Source organism: Portunus trituberculatus, chromosome 22 (genome assembly GCF_017591435.1).
Source record: "Portunus trituberculatus isolate SZX2019 chromosome 22, ASM1759143v1, whole genome shotgun sequence".
Taxonomy (NCBI): domain Eukaryota; kingdom Metazoa; phylum Arthropoda; class Malacostraca; order Decapoda; family Portunidae; genus Portunus; species Portunus trituberculatus.
This window is the reverse complement of record NC_059276.1, coordinates 9,826,008-9,850,275: the sequence shown is the minus strand read 5'-3', so window position 1 is coordinate 9,850,275 and position 24,268 is coordinate 9,826,008. Positions and strand designations below refer to the sequence as shown.

At 36.7% G+C, this 24,268-nt stretch overlaps 2 protein-coding genes across 2 annotated transcripts; both read right to left on the bottom strand.

Moving 5' to 3' along the window:
* Positions 1-2,304: 2,304 nt before the first annotated feature.
* Positions 2,305-12,442, bottom strand: LOC123507317 (Golgi to ER traffic protein 4 homolog). Its single transcript, XM_045260073.1, has 8 exons — positions 12,295-12,442; positions 9,812-9,890; positions 9,461-9,555; positions 8,632-8,768; positions 7,934-8,072; positions 7,442-7,588; positions 6,357-6,508; positions 2,305-5,331 (listed from the first exon to the last, which is right to left on the bottom strand). Exons 1-8 carry the CDS (start codon positions 12,399-12,401, stop codon positions 5,207-5,209), a joined length of 981 nt encoding a protein of 326 aa, XP_045116008.1. The 5' UTR covers positions 12,402-12,442; the 3' UTR covers positions 2,305-5,206.
* A 995-nt stretch (positions 12,443-13,437) lies between these two features.
* LOC123507315 (pre-mRNA-processing factor 19-like) lies at positions 13,438-23,864 on the bottom strand. Its single transcript, XM_045260072.1, is given in 12 exon segments — positions 13,438-15,277; positions 15,936-16,140; positions 16,970-17,108; positions 17,227-17,394; positions 18,520-18,615; positions 19,278-19,400; positions 19,604-19,674; positions 19,677-19,797; positions 20,683-20,821; positions 21,739-21,880; positions 22,571-22,720; positions 23,816-23,864. Coding segments are annotated over 12 exon segments (1,515 nt in total). The 5' UTR covers positions 23,835-23,864; the 3' UTR covers positions 13,438-15,135.
* Positions 23,865-24,268: the final 404 nt, after the last annotated feature.

The following is a 24,268-nucleotide window of genomic DNA, read 5'->3' as shown; positions in this document are numbered from 1 at the left end:
TTTTCACATTCTTCACTTATTTCTCTTTTATATTTCATCTCTTCTCTTCTCGTCTCGTCTCGTCTCGTCTTGTCTCTCTCTCTCTCTCTCTCTCTCTCTCTCTCTCTCTCTCTCTCTCTCTCTCTCTCTCTCTCTCAGTTTAGACGCTTTATTAATGTACTTTTTTCACACTTTCACACAACTTTCTTTCTCCTTCTATCAATTCAAAAGTGTAGAATTAAGCTGCCTCTTCTCATCTGTTCAATGGTCAGTTTTAATCTCCATTTTAAGCTTTCCTCATATTTGGACCCATTATTTCTTGATCTATCCTGGAATTTTGGTTGTTATGGCCCTTCTTACATCTCTCTATCAACTCTCAGTCCTTTCTCTTATCTTCTTCCTCCTTATCTATACATCTTTAGTCTCGTCTCTCTGTTGACTCTTGTTTCATCTCTCTATCATCTATTAGCTCTTTCTCTTATCTTCTTCCTTCTTATCTATACATATTTAGTCTCTTATCTCTCTGTTGACTCTTGTTTAATCTTTCTATCATCTCTCAGTCCTTTCTCTTATCTTCTTCCTCCTTATCTATGCATCTTTAGTCTTTTTTTGTTATTTATGTTCTCTCACCTGTAATTTAAAGCTATTTCATTTATGTTTCATTTCAATACCTGTCTTTTTTCTTCTTTAAACTCCAATAAGCTTGAATTTCTACTCTTCTTATTGTTTTCCTTTTTTGAGAATCTTTTTTGTACTTTGAATTCCGTGGTAAGCTTGAATTTTTACTGTTTCTTATTTTTCCTATTTCAGCAGCTTTTTTTCTGCTTTAAACTCCAACAAGCTTGAATTTTGACTCACTTTTTTTTCCCTATTTGAGAATCAGTTTTTCTACTTTGAATTCTTTGGTAAGCTTGAATTTCTACTGTGTTTCTTACTTTTCCCCTATTTCAGCTTTTTTTTCTATTTCAAACTTTGTGGCAAGCTTGATCTGAATTTTTACTTTATTTTTTTTTTTTTCCTTTTTTGAGAATCTGCTTTTCTACTTTTAATTCTGTGGCAAGCTTGAATTTTTACTGGTTTTTATTATTTTCCACTGCTTGAGAACTTGTTTTTATCTGCTTAAAACTTTGTGGCAAGCTTGAAATTTGACTCTTTCTTATTTTCCCCTATTTCAGAATCTATTTTTTTCTACTTTAAATTCTGTGGTAAGCTTGAATTTTTACTATTTCTTATTTCTCACATTATTTTTCACTATTTCAGCTTCTTTTTCTACTTTAAACTATGTGGCAAGCTTGAAATTTGACTCTTTCTTATTTTCCCCTATTTCAGAATCTGTTTTTCTACTTATAATTCTGTGGCAAGCTTGAATTTTTACCATTTCTTTTTTTCCACTGTTTGAGAACCTGTTTTTTTTTTCTTTTTAAACTCCAACAAGCCTGAATTATGACTGTGTTTCTTTATCTCCACTATTTAAACTGTTTCCTTGCTTTCTCTAACTGTGGCAAAGCTAAGTTGTGAGTCTTGCTTATTTTCCATTATTTCACCTGTTCCTTGCTCTCTAACTCTATGGCAAGTCTGAATCATGACTATCTTGCTTATTTTCCACTATTTGACCTGTTTCTTCCTGTCTCTAACTGTGGCAAGGAAAGTTGTGAGTGTGTTGTTCAGTGGTCTCTGCTTCTCTGAGTCTGGAGTTCTGGCAATGCATTACTGAGCTGGCCAATGTGGTGTGGATGACCTGAGGACACTTGCCACATGTAGAAGTGACTCATGGCTGTGGGTACAATTGCACTGCACACACACACACACACACACACACACACACACACACACTTTTGGGTATAAACTAAGGACTTCTTGAGCACACACACACACACACACACATTGACTGTAAGTTGTGTGTGCAAAAACATTCATAATTTTAAAGATAAACATAACACATTAACTTTAAGGCAAGACATTACAAACTAGAATCGGTAATGTAGAAATAGTTACACACACACACACACACACACACTCCAACATTTCAACAGAGGAGAGAAAGAGGAGACCTAATAGCTATATACAGAGCATGGAAGGGGATGGACACAGTTGATAAAGATGCTCTATTGGTGTGGGACTCAAGAAATACAAGAGGACATGGCATGAAATTGAAAAGGACTGCATGTAGAAGAGACATTAAGAAATATAGCTTTCCAAACAGAAGCATAGAAATATGGAACAAGTTGGATGAAACACTACAAGCACGAAATATACAACTAGGTAAACACACACACACACACACACACACACACACACACACACGCAGGGAACAAAAACATGGAGTACAGCATAAATGGTTCAGAAGTCCATACTTTATTCATTTAATCTCCAAGAATCATAATTGTTTTTCTCTGGCCGGCAACTTGACCTACACTTCCGTAACTGAGAATGACTTGAGAATAAGTAAACAGTAACAAATGCATTCTGAACACATGAAGAGAAATGATTCCGTACGCCATCCTGGACACACAGATGAAGTGTCACAGATGGTTTATTGCATTGCCAAAAAGGAAGACAATATAAAAAGAAGTAATAAATTGAAGCTTCATAAATATCTGCTATGTAAAAGTCTAACCAATGTACAGGATTATTGCAACACATTCTCCACATCACACGCCACATTAACTCTCCATCTATCTTCCGTTCTTTTCCTTCACTTTATCGTTTTAATTATCTCCCTAGGCAATAAAATAAATAAAAAAAATTAAAAAGACAAGGAAAGATAAGAAAATATTATGATAGTGCTATTACTAGTAGTAGTACATCACACATCATTAACTTTCAATCTATATTCTGTTTTTCTCCTTCACTTTATCATTTTAATTCTTTCCTCTTGTAAATTTTCTTTCCAGTAGTAAAGCTTCAACCATTTTGTCCTTTTATCATTATCTTTTCTAAATCTTTCCTCTACTTTCCTATAATTCCTCATAAATTTTCCTGATTCTTCATAACACTTTCCTATCATCCCTTTTCTTATTTTATTTTAATCTACCTATTCTAATCCATCTATTGTCTCTTTTTCTGATGCAATCCTATTCTCCTCTTCTCTATACTCATTCAAACTACATTATCCCAGTTATCCTTCCCAACCTATGCATTCTTTCCTTTACCTTTCCATTCTTCTTTAAGCTTCTATCTCATTCATTCCCTTCTGTAGTTACAATTCATCCTTGACAGCACCAAACTTCCAATCATTCAGTCAAGCAGTTCTATCTCACCAGCGTTCTCTCATTCTAGTGCAGTAAAAGATTGAAAGCAAAGAACCTTCAATAAATTAATCTCTCCCCATCTTTCTAACACTCTCTCATTCTAAGTTAAGAGTCATAGTTTAAATTTAATACCCAGAGTCACCAGGAGTCATGAGCAATAATATCTCACCATCATATTGTCAGGGTCACCTCTACACTTCTATACTGTCATACGAATGCCACACACACTCTCTCTCTCTCTCTCACTCTCTGCCTCTACATAATACCTTGGTGCAGTGACTATGAACTACTGAAAAAACTCTTGCCTGGTACAAGGAATGCATGGAAAAGTAACAGTATATTAACTTTTTCTGTGTGTGTGTGTTTAGCTTCAGGTGAAAACTGTAACACACACACATACTCGGACACACACACACACATACACACAGGGATGTAGTTTTTGGTGTATTTTTGTCAGTTTTATATCAGGTTAAGAGTTTTTTCAGTAGTTGTTTGTATTTACTCCTCTTAAAAGTTGGTTAGCGTTACTTCTCCTCAAAGATTTTTCATGCATTTCATTGATTCTAGGGAACAGAAAAATCTGATTACACATTTGTATATATTATCAGCATCATCATCATTATATATATTATTTGCAACCAAATCACAAATTATTTAAGATATGCTCAAGTTACCTAGAAGAGACACTTATCACAAAATATCGGTAACACCTCACTTCTACAGACATTTCTAAGTCATGTCACCGTGTACCAGTTACCAAAATAGTGTTCAAGATAGCATTACATTTCAACGTGCCAGCCTCCACTCAGTACAGGCATGGACAACACAAGTAAGGCTGGTCTGCTACTTACACATTGGCCTGCATCTCAAACACACACACACCTTTCACCAGGACTACTTTCAAAGGCCACTGTGATGCTTAGCCAAGTTTTCACTGCATTTTTTCCTTCCACTGATGATGCAAATGGTTAGAATATCACTAGAATCATTTAAACTCCCTTGGAAACCACAGTAACTTTCACCGCAGCCTGTTGAGAGGTGGTAATTAAAAGCCACCTGTGTGTTTAAGAGTATAGACTAGTGCATTGTCTCACTCACTTTTTAGCACAAGAAAATCTGAACTAAAGCATCACAGGAAAAAGAACAAAAAAAAGCTACGTATTCTGTTCAGCTCTCTTCTTATTTACATATGAGTTGTTTTGTCAATGCTCTAGACAGATTTAGTTTGCTTGTCCTTGCTTTGTTTGTCTCTCACACGCCTGACTGCTGAACCCCAAGACTGACTCACTAGTGGCAGGGTTTACACATTCAGACATGGTAGAGACACTCCCTCCTTCAAGACACACACAGAAACACCTTTTGCCTTACAATCCTATTTGAACGAGTGACTACCATAAGTGATTACAGATTTCTTTTTACATATATTTGCTTTTTGTGAGTTATTTTTTCTGTCAGTTGTTGTTTGTCTGTCTGGATGGCATGTTGTACAAAACTTATGATAAATATTTGGCTGTCAGTTCAACTACCTACTCCTCTATACAGTGGTGATCTTGGTAGCAAAATCTAGGGTGTCTAAATATCCTCTCATGGCTATTTACAAACTTCAAAAACCTACAAGTATGATATAAGGTGCACTCTGCATACTGGAGCTATCTTGAGTGACTGGCCACAGATGAACTCTGCGCATAAATACTCCTTACCTTCCTTCTCCTTAAATAACCTTCCTTCCTCGCGACACTTACGACAAGAACTTTGGAGACAACCTACTCGTGTTTAGGTTCACAGGGAAAACAATCAGTAGTAATGACACTAAACAAAACCAGTGCAATGCACATACAAAAGGCCTGAACAGGTCTCAACATACATTGCATAATCAACACCTGACTATTAGAAAAGATGGCAAGTCTGTACAGGCCGGCCAGGAGCGCAGACCGGCAGGAAAGTAAAGCACTTAACAATCCTATGGCAGAGCAGTATTAGTCCAGCTCCTCGGCCGTCAGCGGGACCTGGTGGGCCGAGGACGAGGCGCCGCCCATGTGCCCCTCGTCGTCTGAGTCATCATCCCCCAAGCCACCACCAAGCAGACCCTGGATTAGATTACCTGCGGAACACAAGAGGGTCACTCAGTCAGCAACACAAGGAGTCAAATTACCTGCAGAACACAAGGGAGTCTGAGCAACCTAACACTACCTGACACCAGTACAGTCAGGACACAATGAACAAAAACAGCAACTATCAGCTTATCACTCCAGCAATGTGAGAGACCAGCACTGCCAGGATACAATGAACAAAAACAGCGACTTCTACCTCATCACTAGCAGTATAAAAAACCATCACCAGAATACAAAGACAACAGCAACTACTACCTTATCACCAACAATGTAAAAGACAACCACCAGGATACAATGAACAAACACAGTGACTATCAGCTTACATGGTACACCTACAAAATAAAAGATAAAGAAAAATATAAAAGGAAAGAAAAGAGAAGGGAAAGGAAGATAAATGGAGGATAACAGTGCCCAGCCAGTAGTAAGTCACAGAGAACCTCCTAAATAGCAGATATCAAGAGTGGTTGAGTCGGACAAAAGCCAGGTGTCTCAGGTAAAGAAAGCCTGGGACAAGGGCCAGCTCAGATCACAACACTGACTCTAATAATGTGAAAGAGCAACAACATATCAAAATATAAAGGCCAGGTGTCTCAGGTAAAGAAAGCCTGGGACAAGAAACAGCTGATCCCAACACTGACTCTATCAATGTAGCACAAATCACAACACTCCCTCTAGCAATATAGAACAACAACAACATACCAAATATAGAGAACGCCAAGTGTCTCAGGTAAAGAGAGGCAGGCACAAGGAACAGCTGATCCCAAAACTGACTCTATCAATGTAGCACAGATCACAACACTCATTCTAGCAACATGAAGGAGCAACACCATACCAAATATAAAGGCCAGGTGTCTCAGGTAAAGAAAGCCTGGAACTTACACTTTTCCTTAATCTCAAGCTGTTTAGTCTGCTGTGAATTATTGGTTATTAGGCTAAAATTTTCCCTTGACCTAGACTTGTGAATCCATCCATTGGCCTTCCACACTCACTCTAACAATGTAAAAGAGCAACGTACCAAATATTCCCCCTGGTCCGGGTTGAGGCTTTGGTGCAGGAAGGTTGAAGAAGAGCTGGCCGATGCGATCCAGGTATTCCCGATAGGATGGGTCTCTGTTTAGGCTCGGCTGGTATTGCTCACACAGGACTGTGAAATAAGTCACCTTGCCGCTGTGGAGAAAACGTTGCTTGGTCAGTTTGAATTTGCTGCTTTGGGGTCATTTTTTGTTTTTTTAATATAGGAAGCCTGGTTTTTTTTTACCTTTGTCTTAATTTTGAGTGTTTTAAAGATCACATTTTCTTTTCTATTGATATACAAAGCCATTTCTTTTTTGCTTGTCTTAATTTTGAGAGGTTTAAAGATAATATGTTTCTTCTTTAATAGATAAGAGGCATTTTCTTTTAATTTTGTCTTAATCTGAGTGTTCTGAAGATATTTTTCTTTTCTAATAGATAAAAGAGACAGTTTTTTGTTTTTATCTTAATTTGAGTGGTTTAAAGGTAATATTTTCCTTTTTCATAGATAAACGAAACACATTTGTTGCATTCAGCTTAATTTGAGTCCTTTAGGATAACATTTTCTTCTTTCCATAGATATAAGAAACATATAATTTGCATTCATCTTCCTTTGAGTGCTTTAGGATAACTATTTCCCTTTCTCACATATATATAAGGACAACCATTCAGCCGTCATCATTAATACAAGCAATCTTTTTAGCTCTCATCATTAATATAAGCAACAATTCAGCTCTCATCATTAATATAAGAATCTTTTTAGCTCTCATCATTAATATAAGCATCTTTTTAGCTCTCATCATTAATATAAGCAACAATTCAGCTCTCATCATTAATATAAGAATCTTTTTAGCTCTCATCATTAATATAAGCATCTTTTTAGCTCTCATCATTAATATAAGCAATCTTTTTAGCTCTCATCATTAATATAAGCATCTTTTTAGCTCTCATCATTAATATAAGCAATCTTTTTAGCTCTCATCATTAATATAAGCATCTTTTTAGCTCTCATCATTAATATAAGCAATCTTTTTAGCTTTCATCGTTAATATATCACCACAGTTTCCACAAAGGCAAACAGTGAGTCACCTTTCAATGGTTGAGAGGAGAAGCCAGAGGAAGTTGAGGAGAGGGAGGATGAAGGGCGGACCTCTCTGCTTGGTGATGGTTGGGTGTGTCTTGGTGTACGTCTCAAACACCTCAGAGGCCGCCACCTTCTTCTGTAGACACAAGTACCTGCAATACAGAGAAAGGTTAACAAGATCACATGTTCCTCCAATAGAAAGATTAACCCCTTCAGTACTGGGACATATTTTACCATGAGTTTTTGGTATGCTTGGACGATTTTACTGACATTACGAGGTCAGAAGATTAATGGCCACAGACTTCAATATTTTAATCCCCACTCAAGTTCCTGAAGCTGTATAAAATCATCAAATAACCAGAATGAATACGAAAACTGGACCCTCAAAAACAGTGTAACTTCAATTATAGTACACAAAAGCAATGGAGATTTAGAATATAGCTCTTAATCAACCCTGGAGTCCTTAATGTCTCAGTGGGGCCCATCAGATAACTCACTGGAGCACTGCCTGGGTGAGAAACAGATCTATCTCAGAAGGGTAGCCTCTCAGTAGATGTAACTCCACCAGCATGTCAGCACAGCCTCCACCGTCCTCTGACCTCAAGTAGTGGTAACGCGCTGATCCATAGTTCTTCTCTGTCAGGTGAAGGGAAGACTATTAGATACAAAACAAAACATTACAAGGGTTTGGGGACAATTATGTTTGTATGTAGATGCTTTACTAGTGCCTTCCTTCCCTACATGTTTTCCTATTGGTGTGTTAGCTTGCAGTAATCAGTGGGTAGTTTTGTGAGGTTATGGGGAAGTAGTTACTGGTTTTTTAAAGTGATTGCAGTAGATGGTTAGTTTTTTCTCGTCATTTTATTATTTCTAAGTCTTTGCTGTTTTGTTCATGTATTTTTATCGTGTATTTGATTGATTGACTTAAAAACGAAAGCATCCCAACATTATTTTATGATGAATCTGACTGCCTGACTGACTGACTAAATGAATGAATGACTGACTGACTGACTGGCTAACAAACTAACTGACTAATTAACTGACTAACTGACTAACTAAATAACTAACTAACTAACTGACTGACTGACTGACTGACTGACTTAAAACAAAAGCCACCCCAACATTTCTTTACTAGTCTTACGGTAAACAAAGAGCAGTGTCTATACAGAGGAACAATGAGACAGTGAGAGCTTACCCTTCCAAAGTGTCTGTGCCAGGAGTTGGTGGAGCCTCGGGTGGCCCAGCTTGTGTAAGTCACCACAGGACCACTTGACGGCGCGGACCAAGTATTGGTGTCTCTCTGGAGTGCCATGGTTTAGAAGGCTGAACAAGCTGTGGGGACGAGAAAATTAGTTTGACTTCTAATGCGAAATGATTCAGACCGCGAGAATTTTAAGCTTGTAAAATTATTCTGACCACGAGAATTTTAAGCTTGCAAAATTATTCAAGCTGTGAGGATTTCAAGTTTCCAAAATTATTCAAACTGTGAGACTTTTAAGCTTCCAAAATTATTCAAACTGCAAGAAGTTCAAGCTTACTTTTACTTATATGTCAAGAAAGAAGTCATATTTTTTGTTCTCTGAGATTAATTAAAGCTTTTGAAAGTTTGAAAATACGATATTATTGAAACTACGAGAATTTCAAATTAATCTTTACTTATACCTCAAGAAAGAAGTCATATTTTTTGTCCCCTTAGATTACTTAAAGGTTTTGAAAGTTTGAAGGAGCAAATACAAAACTTAAATCATTGATAAATAGGGAAAAACAAGCTAAGGAAACAATTTTACCTCTTTCTTTCTTACTTGCTTCCTTGCCATTAAAAGGATAAATAGTACACACACACACACACACACACACACACTGAACAGTTTGAGTGAGGAAGTGGTGTCAGCAAAGAGTGTGCATAGTTTTAAAGAAAAATTGGATAAGTGTAGATATGGAGACAGGGCCACACGAGCATAAAGACCAGGCCCTGTAAAACTACAACTAGGTAAATACAACTGGGTAACTACACACACACACACCTTGCTATCCGAGTAATGTTCTCCTCTGTAGGTTCTGTTTTTGACTTCTCCAGCACCTCTAACATTAGCAAGGCCAAGTCTGCTCCACTGGTTTGCTGCAAAAGAAACCATAGAAAGTCAGCAACAGGAGAATTGTGTACAGGTAACTCTCGATTTACACAATAGATGCGTTCCAAGCAAACCAATCGCGCAAATTTAATTAATTACAATATTTTTTCAGTCGCATATTAACAAAAATGGGTAAATTAAACACATGTAAATCAAGAGTTACCTGTAGTGTCTTAGAAGCAATGATGGGATACCTAACTCTCAGACACTTGATTAATAGTGAAATTAACTTGATTTACTGACCTGTTCGTGCCGTAGCAGGAGAGAAGCACCGTCATACAAGAGGTCTAACACTTCGGCATATTTCTGTTGACTGCAATACCTGGAAAATTCAATCCAGTTAATGATAATTCTCAAAACGACAAACTTGGGTGATGTCAAGTAAATAAGACAATTTTTTAAGTAGAGATTTGTGACTTAAGTATATTTCTACTGACTCCTGGAAATTTAACACAGTAATAGAAATTAAAAATTTAATCCAGTCACAGAAAACAATTCTGAAAACGTCATTTCTGAAGTGAAATAAAATATTTCTGACATTTTTTTTAACAAGATTTTTGAGACCTACTATTTATGCTGATTCTGGAAAATTTTCTACAGTAATAGAAGTTAAAAAATTTGATCTGATAACAAAAAACAATTCTCAAAACATTATTTCCAAAGTCATGTGAAATACCATAGATAAGACATTTTTTAAGTAGAGATTTGGGACTTAAATATATTTCTGTTGATTCCTGGAAAATAAATAAACTAATTGAAGTTAAAAATCTAATCAGGTAACAGAAAACAAGAATTCCCAAAGCAATAGTTTCGGAAGTGACATCAAATAAATAAGACTTTTTAACTAGAGATTTGAAACTTAATATTTCTACTGATTCCTGGAAATTTAATACAATAATAAAAATTAAAAATATGATCCCAAATTTGAATTTAGAATAGAAGGCAAAACTATATGATAATTAGCAGTAAATGTTAAACTAGACATTTTATGACAAGAGATTTGAAACTTAAGTATATTTCTGCTCACTCCAGGAAATCTAATACAGTAAAAAAGTTAAATGTATAATACCAAATTTTAATACAGAATATAAGGCAAAACTGTACAATAATTGGCAGTAAATGTTAAACTAGACATTTTTAACAAGAGATTTGAAACTTAAGGATGTTTCTATTGACTCCTGGAAATTTAATACAGTAATAAAAGTTAAATACATTATCTCAAATTTTAATACAAAATAGAAGACATAACTATACAATAAACTGGACTTTCTTTAATAGAGATCCAAGAATTAATAACATTTCTACTGACGCCAATATCTGAAAATTTAATACGATAATAAATAACATCAAATACATAATGAACAAAGCAGTATAAGTTAGTTCTATCTCTTTTTTTTTCTTTCTTTTCTCTCTTTTTTTACACTCTTAATTTCTTCCTCTCCTTTTTCCAAGATAAGAATAACAATTTGTAAAGATAAAAGTGAAAGAAATGAAGTATATATCAAACTAAAGGAAATCACAATAACCCTAACATGTCAAATTAATTCTGTCAGATAAGATAAGATTAAGGAAATGGATTTAGACAAGATAAGACAGGAAAATTTCAATACACACCAAAACTGACCACATAACAATAATAAAAGTAATGGAGATGCCTCAAAATATAATGAAATAGCTAAATAAAATGAGAAATGATGAATGAATATACAAATTACTGAGCGTATAGTGATAATACGAGACAGGGAAATTTAAATACACCAAAACTAATCACATAACAATAATAAAAGTGATGTAAATGGCACAAAGTATAATGAAATAAACACAGAAGTGAAATAAAATGAAAAAAATGAAAAATGAATATGCAAATTAGTGATAGTAATAAGAAGATAGACAGGAAAATTTAAATGGACGCCAAAACTGAACACATAACAATAATAAAAGTAATGTAGATGTCTCAAAATATAATAAAATAAACACAGGAGTGAAATAAAATGAAAATTATGAATGAATATACAAATTACTGAGCGGATAGTGATAATACGAGACATAGAAATTTAAATATACCAAAACTAATCACATAACAATAATAAAAAGTTATGTAGATGGCACAAAGTATAATGAAATAAACACTGACGTGAAATAAAATGAAAAAATGAAAAATGAATATGCAAATTAGTGAGAGTAAGAAGAAAGACAAGAAAATTTAAATCCACGCCAAAATTTATCACATATCAATAATAACAGTGATGTGGATGCCTCAAAATATAATAAAATAAACACAAAAGCGAAATAAAATGATAAATTATAAATGAATATGCAAATTAGTAAAGACGAGTAGTAATAATAAGATCCACTGTCATTTTTAAACCCAAGAAGCAAATAATATAAAAAAAAACACAAAAATACTCATATAAACGAGTGGAGGTGAATAAATACGTGAATAAATGAGAAATAATGAAAAATCTTGATAATTCTGACATTTGACCAACGGAAGCAAAACAGAGCGATAAGAAGCGAAACGATTATCACAAACTACCTAAAATGAATAGAAACACGAGTCAATAAGTAATAATAAGGAAAAATCACCTTCACATGCTATTTAAAACCCCAGAGTAGAAATCCACATGGCCTGATTATCACCACTTGCGCTTCTCTTACACCTTCCTCTTATCTCACTCACCAATCAGGGAAAATAGTTAAGGATTCCACCATTTTAAAGGACCTACCTGAAGTATAAAGTCCTGTACATTTGATGGGCCTCATAGTACCTGCCTTCCTCTACTGACGACTTCAATTTAGCAAGAACCCGAGGAATTCCTTTACCCTGAGCCATGTTTACAAACCCTAGAATTCTGTAACATATTCCTAAGTCTTCTAAAAACTCCTTATTAACATCAACATCGATTTTATTTCTAGCCATAACTCGCTTTAAAAATTATCGTCTTCATTTTTTCTCTCTTGTTTCTTATTTTTTTTACATTTATGCCTTGTTTCGTTTACTTTTTCTAGCGTGTCTTGCGTTCCACTAATATCACCGTGCAAGATTTTTCGTAAATTATCCTAATTAAATGTTATCTAGTGTATTTTATTATGCCTTTATCATGTCCTTTTATTAGTTCGTTCAGTCAGGCAAGGGCGTCTCAAATAGCGGAGGCGGGGCGCGTGTCTGTCTGTCTGTTTGTCTCGGCGGCGGCTGGGAAGTGTGAATGGCTACGAGCTGTCACAAAAAATAGGGCGAATAAAACACACCTTTCTGTATGTCCATATATTAAATACCAGAATACAGGTCACCATGCAATTTAGTCACGAGACACTGGCAGGCACAAGGGCAGTCACTGGTACCGTCAGAAGTCACGCGCGCCGTCAGTAGTTACTCACGAAGGGCTAACTCCTCAAGGGCACTCTTATTTTAGTTCCCCAGGGCATTTCTTGCAGTACCAGCCTCAACAGCCTATGAAAAGTGCTCAGGGCGTTGCTATAGTCAAAGGGCATCACCAGAGTGCCGCAACTTAGATAAATGCGCTGAGACCTTCGTCAGGCAGTTCCTCGTAGACTGATGCGACAAGTTTTCAGAAACGCTTTGCTCTTTCACCAAGACTGTTTTCCAAGGCCAAAGTGATGATTTGAGAGGTTTTCAAAAGTGTTTATCCAGTTAATAATGTAGAAATCTTGTCATTCTGCCTCTAGAACCGTAAAAAACACCTTCAAAAACTAGTGTAACCTTAAACAAAGACTTGAAATCGTGGAGGTGAAGCATATAAGTGTTTGAGAATACGAGCCTATGTTTATGCTAGTGATGTAATATTCTCTCTCTCTCTCTCTCAAAACTGTATCACTATGAACTAAAAAATGGAGAATCAAAGACAAACTAACTTACACTTTTACTTTAATTCAATACATTTAGGATCATTTGAATGCTGCATCAACACAAAATATAGAACACAGAAGACCAGCAACTCAGCAACACTTAGGATGGGTTAGGCTGTGCTGGGATGACTTATCTACTCACTCCTAACTATCTATCTGTGTTATCTACTTATCTATGTGTGTAGTCTTCAGTAACCCAGCTTAAGTGTCTCTGGTGTGAGTGATCTTCCAGTGCTTCTAAAATACTTAAATGCTACACTACACAGGTTAAGTGGACACCCTAGAACACCTTGTACACTTCTCTCAACACCACCACAGCTCTACACTTAGCATCACCACCTGTATCACCTCACACACCCCTGGTTCCACTGGCTCCACTAGTGAGAAGTGTTGACATCTATACTCAGCACAATTTTGTACCTTGTAATTCTCGTAATGGATCTTTGACACTGTTTAATGGGAGTATAGTTGTGGCAAAGTAACTCTATACATTCAAGTAAATCCTGGCAAGAGTTGTGGTCTAATACACACACAAAAGAAAGCCTGATTTGTCCTGCAACTTATTCTCTTTCATGTCACTGTGATATGTGAGAAATTATCAGAGTGTGAGCTGTGTTTGTTGCTCCATACACACACACACACACACTAACACCATCAAAATTTGTGTATGTCTGTAGAGGATAAGTGATGTGATGCACACAAACATAAACACACACACGCCCACACACATATACACATCAGCAAACGTACAAATCTGAGTCAAATTCTGAATACTACATGGTAAATACACACACACACACACACATATACTGCAAATTTAGTTCACCATATCAACTCACCACCTTCACAAACATCAGTGTACAGCTTAAACTCTTAAAAACTAACATTGTCACAAAAGGAAGGTTCCTCTACAGACACACACACACACACACACATTCACAGACACACACACACACATTCAGACACACACACATATACACACAGTTCCCCTTCATAAAATACCCACTGACTGAAAAAAAGAAAGAAAAAAAATATTACTTCCTGCAAATAACAGAAAACCAAGCCAGCATTTTACCTTGAAGAATGCTGCAGTTAAAACACCCAACTAAAACCTGCAAGGAACACTACACAAAGCTAGTCAATGCAATAAAATGTGTCTATAGGAAACCAGTGACAAGAATTAGTAGTAAATCTCTGATGTGTGGCAGTATAAATTGTCCCCCTTTCTATATTCTTACTTTATCTTACAGCTTTGCATTACTAAGTGGCAGTTCATATTTTCCTTGCCATCACTTCACTGTCTGGCTAAAAATTCCCTTTATCTTACACACTTTTGAATGACAGTTTGTATTTCCCCATTTCCTTGACATAGGAAACTCAGATGGTATGTTTCTTATCACTCAGAACCTGTACTCTGAAACGCATTGCTCTCTCACCGTCACAGCTTTCCAAAGGCTCTAGTTAAAGATACTCATGTTTTTAAGACTATTCCTATGGCTATGGTGATGGATTGGTAAGATTTCTAGTTTGTCATTATGAGAAACTGTCCTGAAAACCCTGCCAGTCATCTCTGTGGCCTTGGGAAACTCATGTAGTGAGAGAATAAAGTGTTTCTGAATATGGCTAATACTCCCACACAAGGAGACAATGAGCCAATGAGCTGTAATGAGTCCTAAAGTAAAGGTAATGAGGAAGGCTCTCTAAGGTCCATATATCTTGAGGGTTCGGTCCATGGAGGTGGAGGCAAGGTAGGAAGCATTGGAGCCAAATCGAACACCTGTAGCCATGGCAGTGTGATCGTTAAACACCCTCAGGTCGTTCCACTGCTTGCACAGATACACTCTGCAATAAATAGGGATATGTTAGTCTTGATTCTTTTCCTTGTGCTTCTAGTTTTCATGCATTTTGTGGGGATAACCTCGGTGTATGTATGTATGGAATGATATATTTATGAAGTAATTTGTGATTTTTTTTTTTTTTATAATATAGGGTAAATAAAAAAAATATCCAAAAAGATGCAACCTACCATAACCCTTATTTCTAAAAATGGACAACACTGTATGGGTTAAATATCCTTTGTAATTCAACTTTTCTGTCCAAATTTTACAAGCATATTACACCTCCTTATGGTTACTAATTCTGTCATTCTTCCTGCAATATGAGCTTGGAAATCTTGTTAGTGCTGAGTCAATAGGGAGCTTCAAAAGATTAGACAAATTTATGGACAGGGATGATAGGAATTAAGTAGCTTTGCTCATACAGGGACTGTCACATGTAGGCCTGACAACACAGCCTCTTTCAGGTTACCTCTTTTCTTATATTCTTATGACAAACTAACCAAAAAACCAAGAAATCAACTTAGTCTACCTCTTCTAGTCAATACCAGCTTAGTAAAGGAAGGGAAATAGAGCATTATATTGATGGGGTGGTGTTGTGTTGCTTCCCGTCACTCTGAAGCGAAGGGAATGACAATTATTGTTGTTGTTGTTGTTTGTCTCACCTCACATCCGTGCCAGCAACTGCCAGGTATGTGCCAGACTGGTCAAAGCTCAAGTCCATCACTTCATATCCCTCGTCCAGCTGAATTGTCCTGAAGTTCTTGAGTTTGCGCAAATCCCAGAGCCTCACAGTGGAGTCCTCAGCTGCAGTGGCCAAATAGTAACCGTTCTCACTGAAGGCGATTGAGCTGATGGCACCACTATGACCTGGAAGAATAGCATGGTGTTAGTGTACCAGGATTACAGACTGGCTAAAGGGTGATATATTAACTTCGCACAAGCAATTAACACCTGAATTTCCTCATCTTACTTTATGATTAGTGTTCGTGTGTCAGGATTGCAGACTGGCTAAGGGGCGATATATTGCCTTTACACGAGCAATTGATACCTGTAACTTCTCTGTACCAGGATTGCAGACTGGCTCAGCAGTGATATATTAACTTTGCACAAGCATTAACACCTGAAATTCCTCCTCTTACTTTATGATTAGTGTTAGAGTACCAGGATTGCAAACTGGCTAAGGGTTATATATTTACCTCACACCAGCAATTAACACCTGAAATCCCTCACCTAACTTTAAATAATCAGTGTTTGTGTAACCGTAAGAATTTTAAACTAAGGTGTGATATTTACACCTGAAATTCCTCATCTACCTTTAAAAAATCAGTGTTAGTGAAACCTTGGCATCATTAGTAAGATCATCACCGACATATTACTCTACTCAATCCATCAATCCCTCAGTACCTCATAGCATTAGTGTAACTTTGACATCATTTGCAAGATTTAACACAGACACACTAGTCTACCCAGTCCATTAACCTCTTTAGAACTGAGATGCATTTTTACCATGAGCTTTGGGTGTAATTAGGCAAATTTATTTACATTAGGAAGGATCTATGAACACCAAAGGCTTAATGGCCAGAGTCTATTTCAATCCCAACACATAAATTTCTGAAGCTGTATAAAATCACCAAATAGTAAGCAGAATATGAAAACACATTCTAGTACTGAAGCAGCGAATCTCTCAATTGCTCACCGGGGAAGTTAGCGACATTTGAGCGTTCTTTGAGGTCCCAGATCTTGATGGTGGCGTCCTGTGTGCCAGTGCCCAGAATAAGACCGTCAGGGTGGAATTGTGCTGCTGTGAGGGGGGAGCTGGCTGATGTGTCACTAACCTGTGGAGGAGAAAGGCGTGGTGAAAGATGAGGAGAAGGAAATGAAGAGTGTGTGGTGAAGGATGGGAAGAAACCCTGAATGAACCTCAAAACAAATTAAAAACCCAATTAAACGTACCTTACAGAGCACACGGCCAGTTCTAATGTCCGAGAAGGCCCAGTTGTGGTCACGAGAGGCAGAGAGCAAGTAGTCCCCAGTAGCATGAAGGGACAGACCGGTGACTGGGCCATCATGAGCACGAATCAGCTGCAGAGTCTGGGAAGTTCCAACATTCCATACACGAATCTGGAAATTGGTGAAGTTAAGGGTTAGAAAAATCATATATTAGCATTTTGAGGTTAGAAGAATATATATTATTGAAGTTGAGGGTTAGTGAAATCATATATTAATGTTTTTTGAGGATTAAAAGAAAATAAATTAGTGTAGAGTGAAGGATTAGACCATTAGAGGCATATATGTGTGTGTTTTGTGGGTTATTAAAGGATTATACACTGGTAAAAGAGTTGAAGGTTAGAGAAATATATATTAGTGTTTTGAGGGTTAAAAGAAAATAAATTAGTGAAGAGTGGAGGATTAGACCACAAGAGGCATATATGTGTGTGTTTTGTGGGTTATTAAAAGATTATGAACTGGTAAAAGAGTTGAAGGTTAAGAGAAATATATACTATTAATGTTTTGAGGGTTAAAGGAATATAAATTAGTGACGAGTTAAGAGTTAGAGAAAAATATAATAAGTTTTGTGGGTTAGAGGCTTACAAACTGAGAATTAGAGGATTATAGGATTACAAATAAGTTTCAGGGACTATAAATTGGTGTTTTGAGGGTTAGAAAGACATATATTGGTATTTTGTGGGTTACAGGGTTAAAAATTGAGCGTTCTGAGAGTTACAGGATTATAAATGAGAGCTTACTTTGATTAAATTGATAGTTATGAGTGTTTTGAAGCTTAGTTACAAATTAGTGAGTTTTGAAGCTCACAGTGTTACAAAATTAGAGTTCAGAGTGTTTTGAAGCTTACAGTGTTACAAAATGTGAGTCTTTGAAGCTTACAGTGTTATAAATTAATAGTTAAGAGAGTTTGAAGCTTAAGTGTTATAAATTAATGAGAGTTTTGAAGCTTACAGTGTTACAAATTAATAATTATGAAAGTTTGAAGCTTAATGTTACAAAATTATGAGTTTTGAACCTTAATATTACAAAATTCATGAGTTTTGAAGCTTAGTGTTACAAAATTCATGAGTTTTGAAGCTTAGTGTTACAAACTAATGAGAGTTTTGAAGCTTAGTGTTACAAATTAGAGTTGAGAGGATTACAATATTACAAGATTACAAAAATGGTGCCTATAATGGTCTACGGCTTCCTGTGACAATTACCAACACAACACCAACAGTGAGAAGGAAACACCAGTACCTGTGTGTCCGGCGAGGCAGTAATGACAGTGTCCTCAGTGGGGTGATACACGACACACGACACTTTCTTGGTATGGCCCTTCAGAATAGCAACAACCTGCAGATCAAAGGAATAATTAGAGGGGTTTTAATACTGTATTCAGAGTTGTGGGTTTTGTTGAGTGTTGCTAGTTGTCTTGTAGTTAAAAATGCAGGTTTCACGACATTTGTCCCTGATTTTTGGTTAATTCTTTAGTATTCTTTAAGGGAACTGGCATTTCAAGTGGGCCTTTTTTTAATCTTTTGTTGCCCTTAGCTGGTTTTCTCTCATGCATAAATAAAAATAAAACTTAAAGTGCTTTTCCAAATGTGTTAACTTGAGACTCTATCAGCATTATTTATTCAAAGACTGTGGCCATTCATCTTCTGACCTCCACAGACCCTTCCTAATGTCAATAAAATCCTCTAATCCTACACAAGTCTCAAGGTGAAAATGTGTCCCAGTATTAAAGGGATTAAAATAGTGAAGACTGTGGCCATTAATCTCCTGACCTCCACAGATCCTCCCTAATGTCAATAAAATGGTCTAATCCTACACATGTCTCAAGGTGAAAATGTTGTGTCCCAGTACTGAAGGGATTAAAATAGTGAAAACTGTGGCCATTAATCTTCTGACCTCCATAGACCCTTCCTAATGTCAATAAAATGCTCTAATCCTACTCATGTCTCAAGGTGAAAATGTGTCCCAGTAGGGATTAAATGAGTTCAGGTCCACCTCACCTGTTCTGTGTCCTTGTTGAAAACTGTGGCGTTCTTGTCACTCCCGCCTGTCACAATCTTGCTGGTGTCCTTCTGGTGCACGTCAAGGGCCAGGATGCCGGGCACTGACGCACTGTGCAGACCCTGTGTGTGTGTGTGGGAGGTTGTTAGTGCAGAGTCAATATGAGTGAAGAAACAGTTCAGGTGGACAACAATAAACAACCATCACACTTCTGCTAATCTTAATACACCAAAGTTACAAATGGAGAGTGCTGTAACCTGAGAATCAAGACAGAATGAGGCAAGAATTAAGAAATGAAAAAGTAAGAAAGTAGGTGTAACGTTACCGGATGAGAGGCCAGAGTAGTGAAGCCTCTGATCTGCTCGGCCGGTGTGAGTCCCTCAGGCACCGTGCGGCGCGTCTCTTTCGCTCCTGAGTGAGGATGGTGGCAGTGTCCTGCAGGCGAGCCACCACCTCCTCCGTCAGCCCTGCTCCCTCGCTGGGTACATCTGCTGCGCCGCCTGCCTCTGCTGTCGCTGCCTGTGGGAATTGAACAGTGTCAGTCAAGAATGGAAGAGTTGAGTTTTTTTATCAAGAATGTAAGAGTTAAAAAAATCAAGAATGTAAGAGTTAATTATTTTTTTTTGTCAAGATGTAAGAGTGAAGTTTTATCAAGAATGTAAGTTAATTAAATAATTTTTTTTTTTTTTTTTTTTTTAATATAAGAGGAGAAAGCAGGCCAAGAACAAGACAAAATGAAAAAAAAAAAAAAAGGGCTCACTAGTTGCCAGTCTTCTTGCATGTTCGAAAGAGTTAACCAAATAAAGAAAAGGGATAAATGTCTTAAAGAGCATAATCATACAAGATTCCTGTGATAAAAATCACAAGAATGCAACAGTTTACGGATAAAAGAATGTGAGGTTTCTCCAGCTCACACAAGAGAACCTGGCAAAAAAATACCTGACATGACAAGAGATCACCAGAATGTGAGATTTCTCCACTTTAAGCAAGAGAACCTGGCAAAAATATCTCTTTAACATGACGAGATGACCTGAATGAGATTTCCCCAGCTCAAGCAAGAGAATCTGGTAAAAACATCTCTAACATGACGAGATGACCTGAATGTGAGATTTCCCCACTGTAAGCATGAGAACCATGCAAAAAATCCTTATGACATGAAGAGAGATGACCAAAATATTCTTTTTAAGCCAGACGAGCACTGACGGAGGGAAAACAAAGCATACCAGTCACTAAAGAGGTGAAAATAAAAAAAACATCACTAGAGTACAAGAAAAAAGGTGAAAAAAAATATATATATCAACACCAAAAAATGAAAAGAATATCAACACCAAAAATAATGTCAAAACTATCAACACAGTATGAGAGTGAGTGGTGTTGAGTCCCACAGAATGTTGATGGACTCACGATGGTTGGTCCTGCAGGGGCGGCTGGGGCAATACCAGCTTGAGGTTTGAGTGTGGCCAGGGCCTCTCGAGCTGCAGTCACTTCCTTGTTGAGACGAGCAATGACACGAGTGGCGGCATCGTGCTGGTACAGAGCGTGGCTGGAGAAAAGAAGAGGAAATGGTGACTTTATGTTCATACTTCACATTAATCTCTTAAATACTGGGACACATTTTTACCTTGAGATTTGTGTACGATTAGACCATCTTATTGACATTAGGAAGGGTCTACAGAGGTCACAGGATTAATGGCCACAATCTTCACTATTTTAATCCCCAACATTAGTTTTTTTAATCAGTATAAAATCACTAACAGCAGCAGCAGCATGAATTTGGAAATGTGTCATGGTGCTGAAGGAATTAAGGTAGCAATAACATGAAGCAGTAAAGAATTATATACACTACCATATACACAGTGATTCCATATTTATACCACACATGATTTCCTTCAGTAATAGGATGCACTTCCACAATCATTCTCCTTACTATTTGGCAATTTTATACAGCTTCAGAAACTTATGTGGAGGATTAAATTTGTGAAATCTCTAGCCATTAATCTTCTGACCTCCACAGACCTTTCCTAATATAAATAAAATTGTCTAGTCATACCCAAAACTCAAGGAAAAAATACATCCTAGTACTAAAATTAAGGAAGTGATAATAACATGAACAAGTAAAACCAAGAGTACTGAAGGGAAATTAAAGGAGACAGTTTCTCTTTCATTGACTGGCAGAAAATAAGAACTGAAACAGAGATAAAAGAAAAAAAACTACTAAAACAAACAATACCACAGAGAAACAAAGCAAGATAAGTTGTTTCTCTTTCATTTAATACCAAAAAATCATCAAACTTTAAGACACAAGGAAAAGGATTAAGAAGAATAACAAATAACTTTACAAAATACAAGATAAACATAATTTCTCTCACTAAAATAACAAAAAAGAGCCAACAAAACCAATGATAAGAGAAACAAGAGTGACAGCGATAACTTAGCAGCAGAGTGGGTAGGCAGACTCACCTTAACTCTTGGCGGGCGGTCTGCAGCTGTTGGCGGAGAGTGAAGGAGTGCAACATGACAGCATCCCACTCATCCTGTAATGCCTTCAGAATAGCTGGGATACTGGTGGCACTGGGAGGTTTAGGCTTGGCTACGGCCGGCACTACAACATAAGAGGAAGAAGCTGTATAAGGAAAGCTACACAATTTCTTCTGTACCAAGATGTGTTTTCATATACATTGTGGTTACTATTTGGCAACTTGATACAGCTTCAGAAACATATGTTGGGATTTGAATGATAAAAACTGTTGCTGTTAATCTTTTGACCTCCACAGACCCTTCCTGATGTAAATAAAATTGTCTAATCATACCTAAAAATCAAGGTAAAAATGTGTCTCAGTAATGAAGGGGTTTATTCCATCTATCATCCCCATCCGTAAATTTGTCTAATCTTTGAAAGTTCCCTATTACTCAACACTACATGAGTACTGAGTCCATTCCACTCATCAACCACTCTGTTAGAACAAGCACAAATATTGATAGCTCAGTCACAGTTTAGTCATAGTGAAATTACACTTAGATATCTTTTAAAACAGTGAAAGGAAATGTGTCAGTTATTGCTATGGAAATTAAAGCAAAACTAATAATATCAACTTATAAAGATTTCACATATTATATTTGGTGATGATAACTTCATAATGCAGAAATAAGATAACAGGGAATATATGTCAGTTATTGCTAGGGAAACAGTAAGAACCACACCAAAGCTAATATCTGAACCATTTATATTACAGAGAAAAATGTTAGAATATAAAAAAACTTCAAATACAGGTAACTAACAACATTCTCTCACCTTTCAAGTCAATAAGCTGGTCAACTGTGAGTTCCTTGTTGGTTATCGGGTCAGTGCCATTCTCGGCGATGTATTTCTCTAGTAACCGGCGTTCAAACACGGCACCAGACAGCGGCGACACCACCGGCTGGTCTGGCACCTCATTGCAAACTACCGAGAAAGAGTTACTATGAGATTTGAAGGGACTGCGGTTCTTCTTTTATCAATGTTTGAGTGTTTGGTGGGAGTGTGATGGTGTGAGGTGGCTGGGAAATGTATGGTTAGTACTGTCTTATCGGAAAAGTTTGGTTTAATAGTGTGTTTGATGTGAAAAGGTGTGTTTACTGTTGTTTCATTAAAAAAAGTAAATTTTTAGTTTTTTGCATATAAAAGGATGTATTTACTATTGTCTCATCTAAGAAAGGTAAATTTATTAGTCCATATGATATAAAAGGGAACATTTATTAGTCTGTCTAATATAAAAAGATGCATTTTACTATTGTCTCATTGAAAAAGGTACATTTATTAGTCTATCTCATATAAAAGCATGTATTTACTATGATCTCATCTGAAAGAGGTAAATTCATTAGTTTGTCTGATATAAAAAGGAAAATTTATTAGACTACCTGATATAAAAAGGTGTATTTTACTAATGTCTCATCTGAAAAAGGTACATTTATTAGTCCATCACACTCATTAAGGTCACGTGACATTACAACCCACCCATGACCCAGGCCCACTACCCCACGACCCAAGACCCTTGCTACAAACCCACACGTGAAGAAACAATAATGAAATATAAAAACACATCAAAAGACCCCACAAACATTACTCCCTCCATTCTGACCAGTGACCTTTGACCTCTCGTACTTGCGCTGAGCATTAGACAGCAAGGGAGGGAATATAAAAATGAGATTAGAACTGAGATTTTAAACAGATAAGTATACCACGTTCTTGCCCCTTGCTACCACCACCTTCACAACCCCACGACCAGTGATATAACAGAAAACCAAGACCTGGGTAGTGATATCTCAAGTGTGGCTTCAAAAATGTTAACCTGCATCACAAACTTTGAATCCCAGACGCATCGTGGCCAGCGGCGTCTGCAACCTACACTTCTAACCTTAAATTCCTCCATAATTAAACAGTCTAGCCTAACTTCACACCCTTTCATTTAACCTATGGTCCCAAATTTGCTTTCCCCTTCCATAAATCACGTGGAAATGGCGTATTAATAGTGAAAAATGAGAAAATATATCCACATACTTGCGCAAACTAGAGCCATGGTTTGTTTATATAGTCAAGCGAGAGACTGATTCTCCCCGCCTACTTAAAATTTAGCATTATAGTTAAAAGTGTCTTATATAAGTATTTCTCTACTTATTTTGCAGTCGCAAAATCAATTGATTCATAAAATGTCCTTATATTTTATGCAAGGCTTATTTTTGGTAGTTTTAATATCATGCCAAGTTCTGTAAAGTAGGATTTTGGTGATAATAAGATAATTATGTTAAGCTTAATATATTTAAAACATATTTTAGCATTCAATACTAACAATTGAACTGATTAAACAACAGTAAATGCAAATATTAACCATTCCCTCACCTCATATTTTGTCGACATTGAGAATAAAACTACACCAAAAACCTAAATAGTACCAGAAAACGGACACCCATATTTTTCACTTAAATTTCAGTAACTAAATGGAGAGAAAAGAGG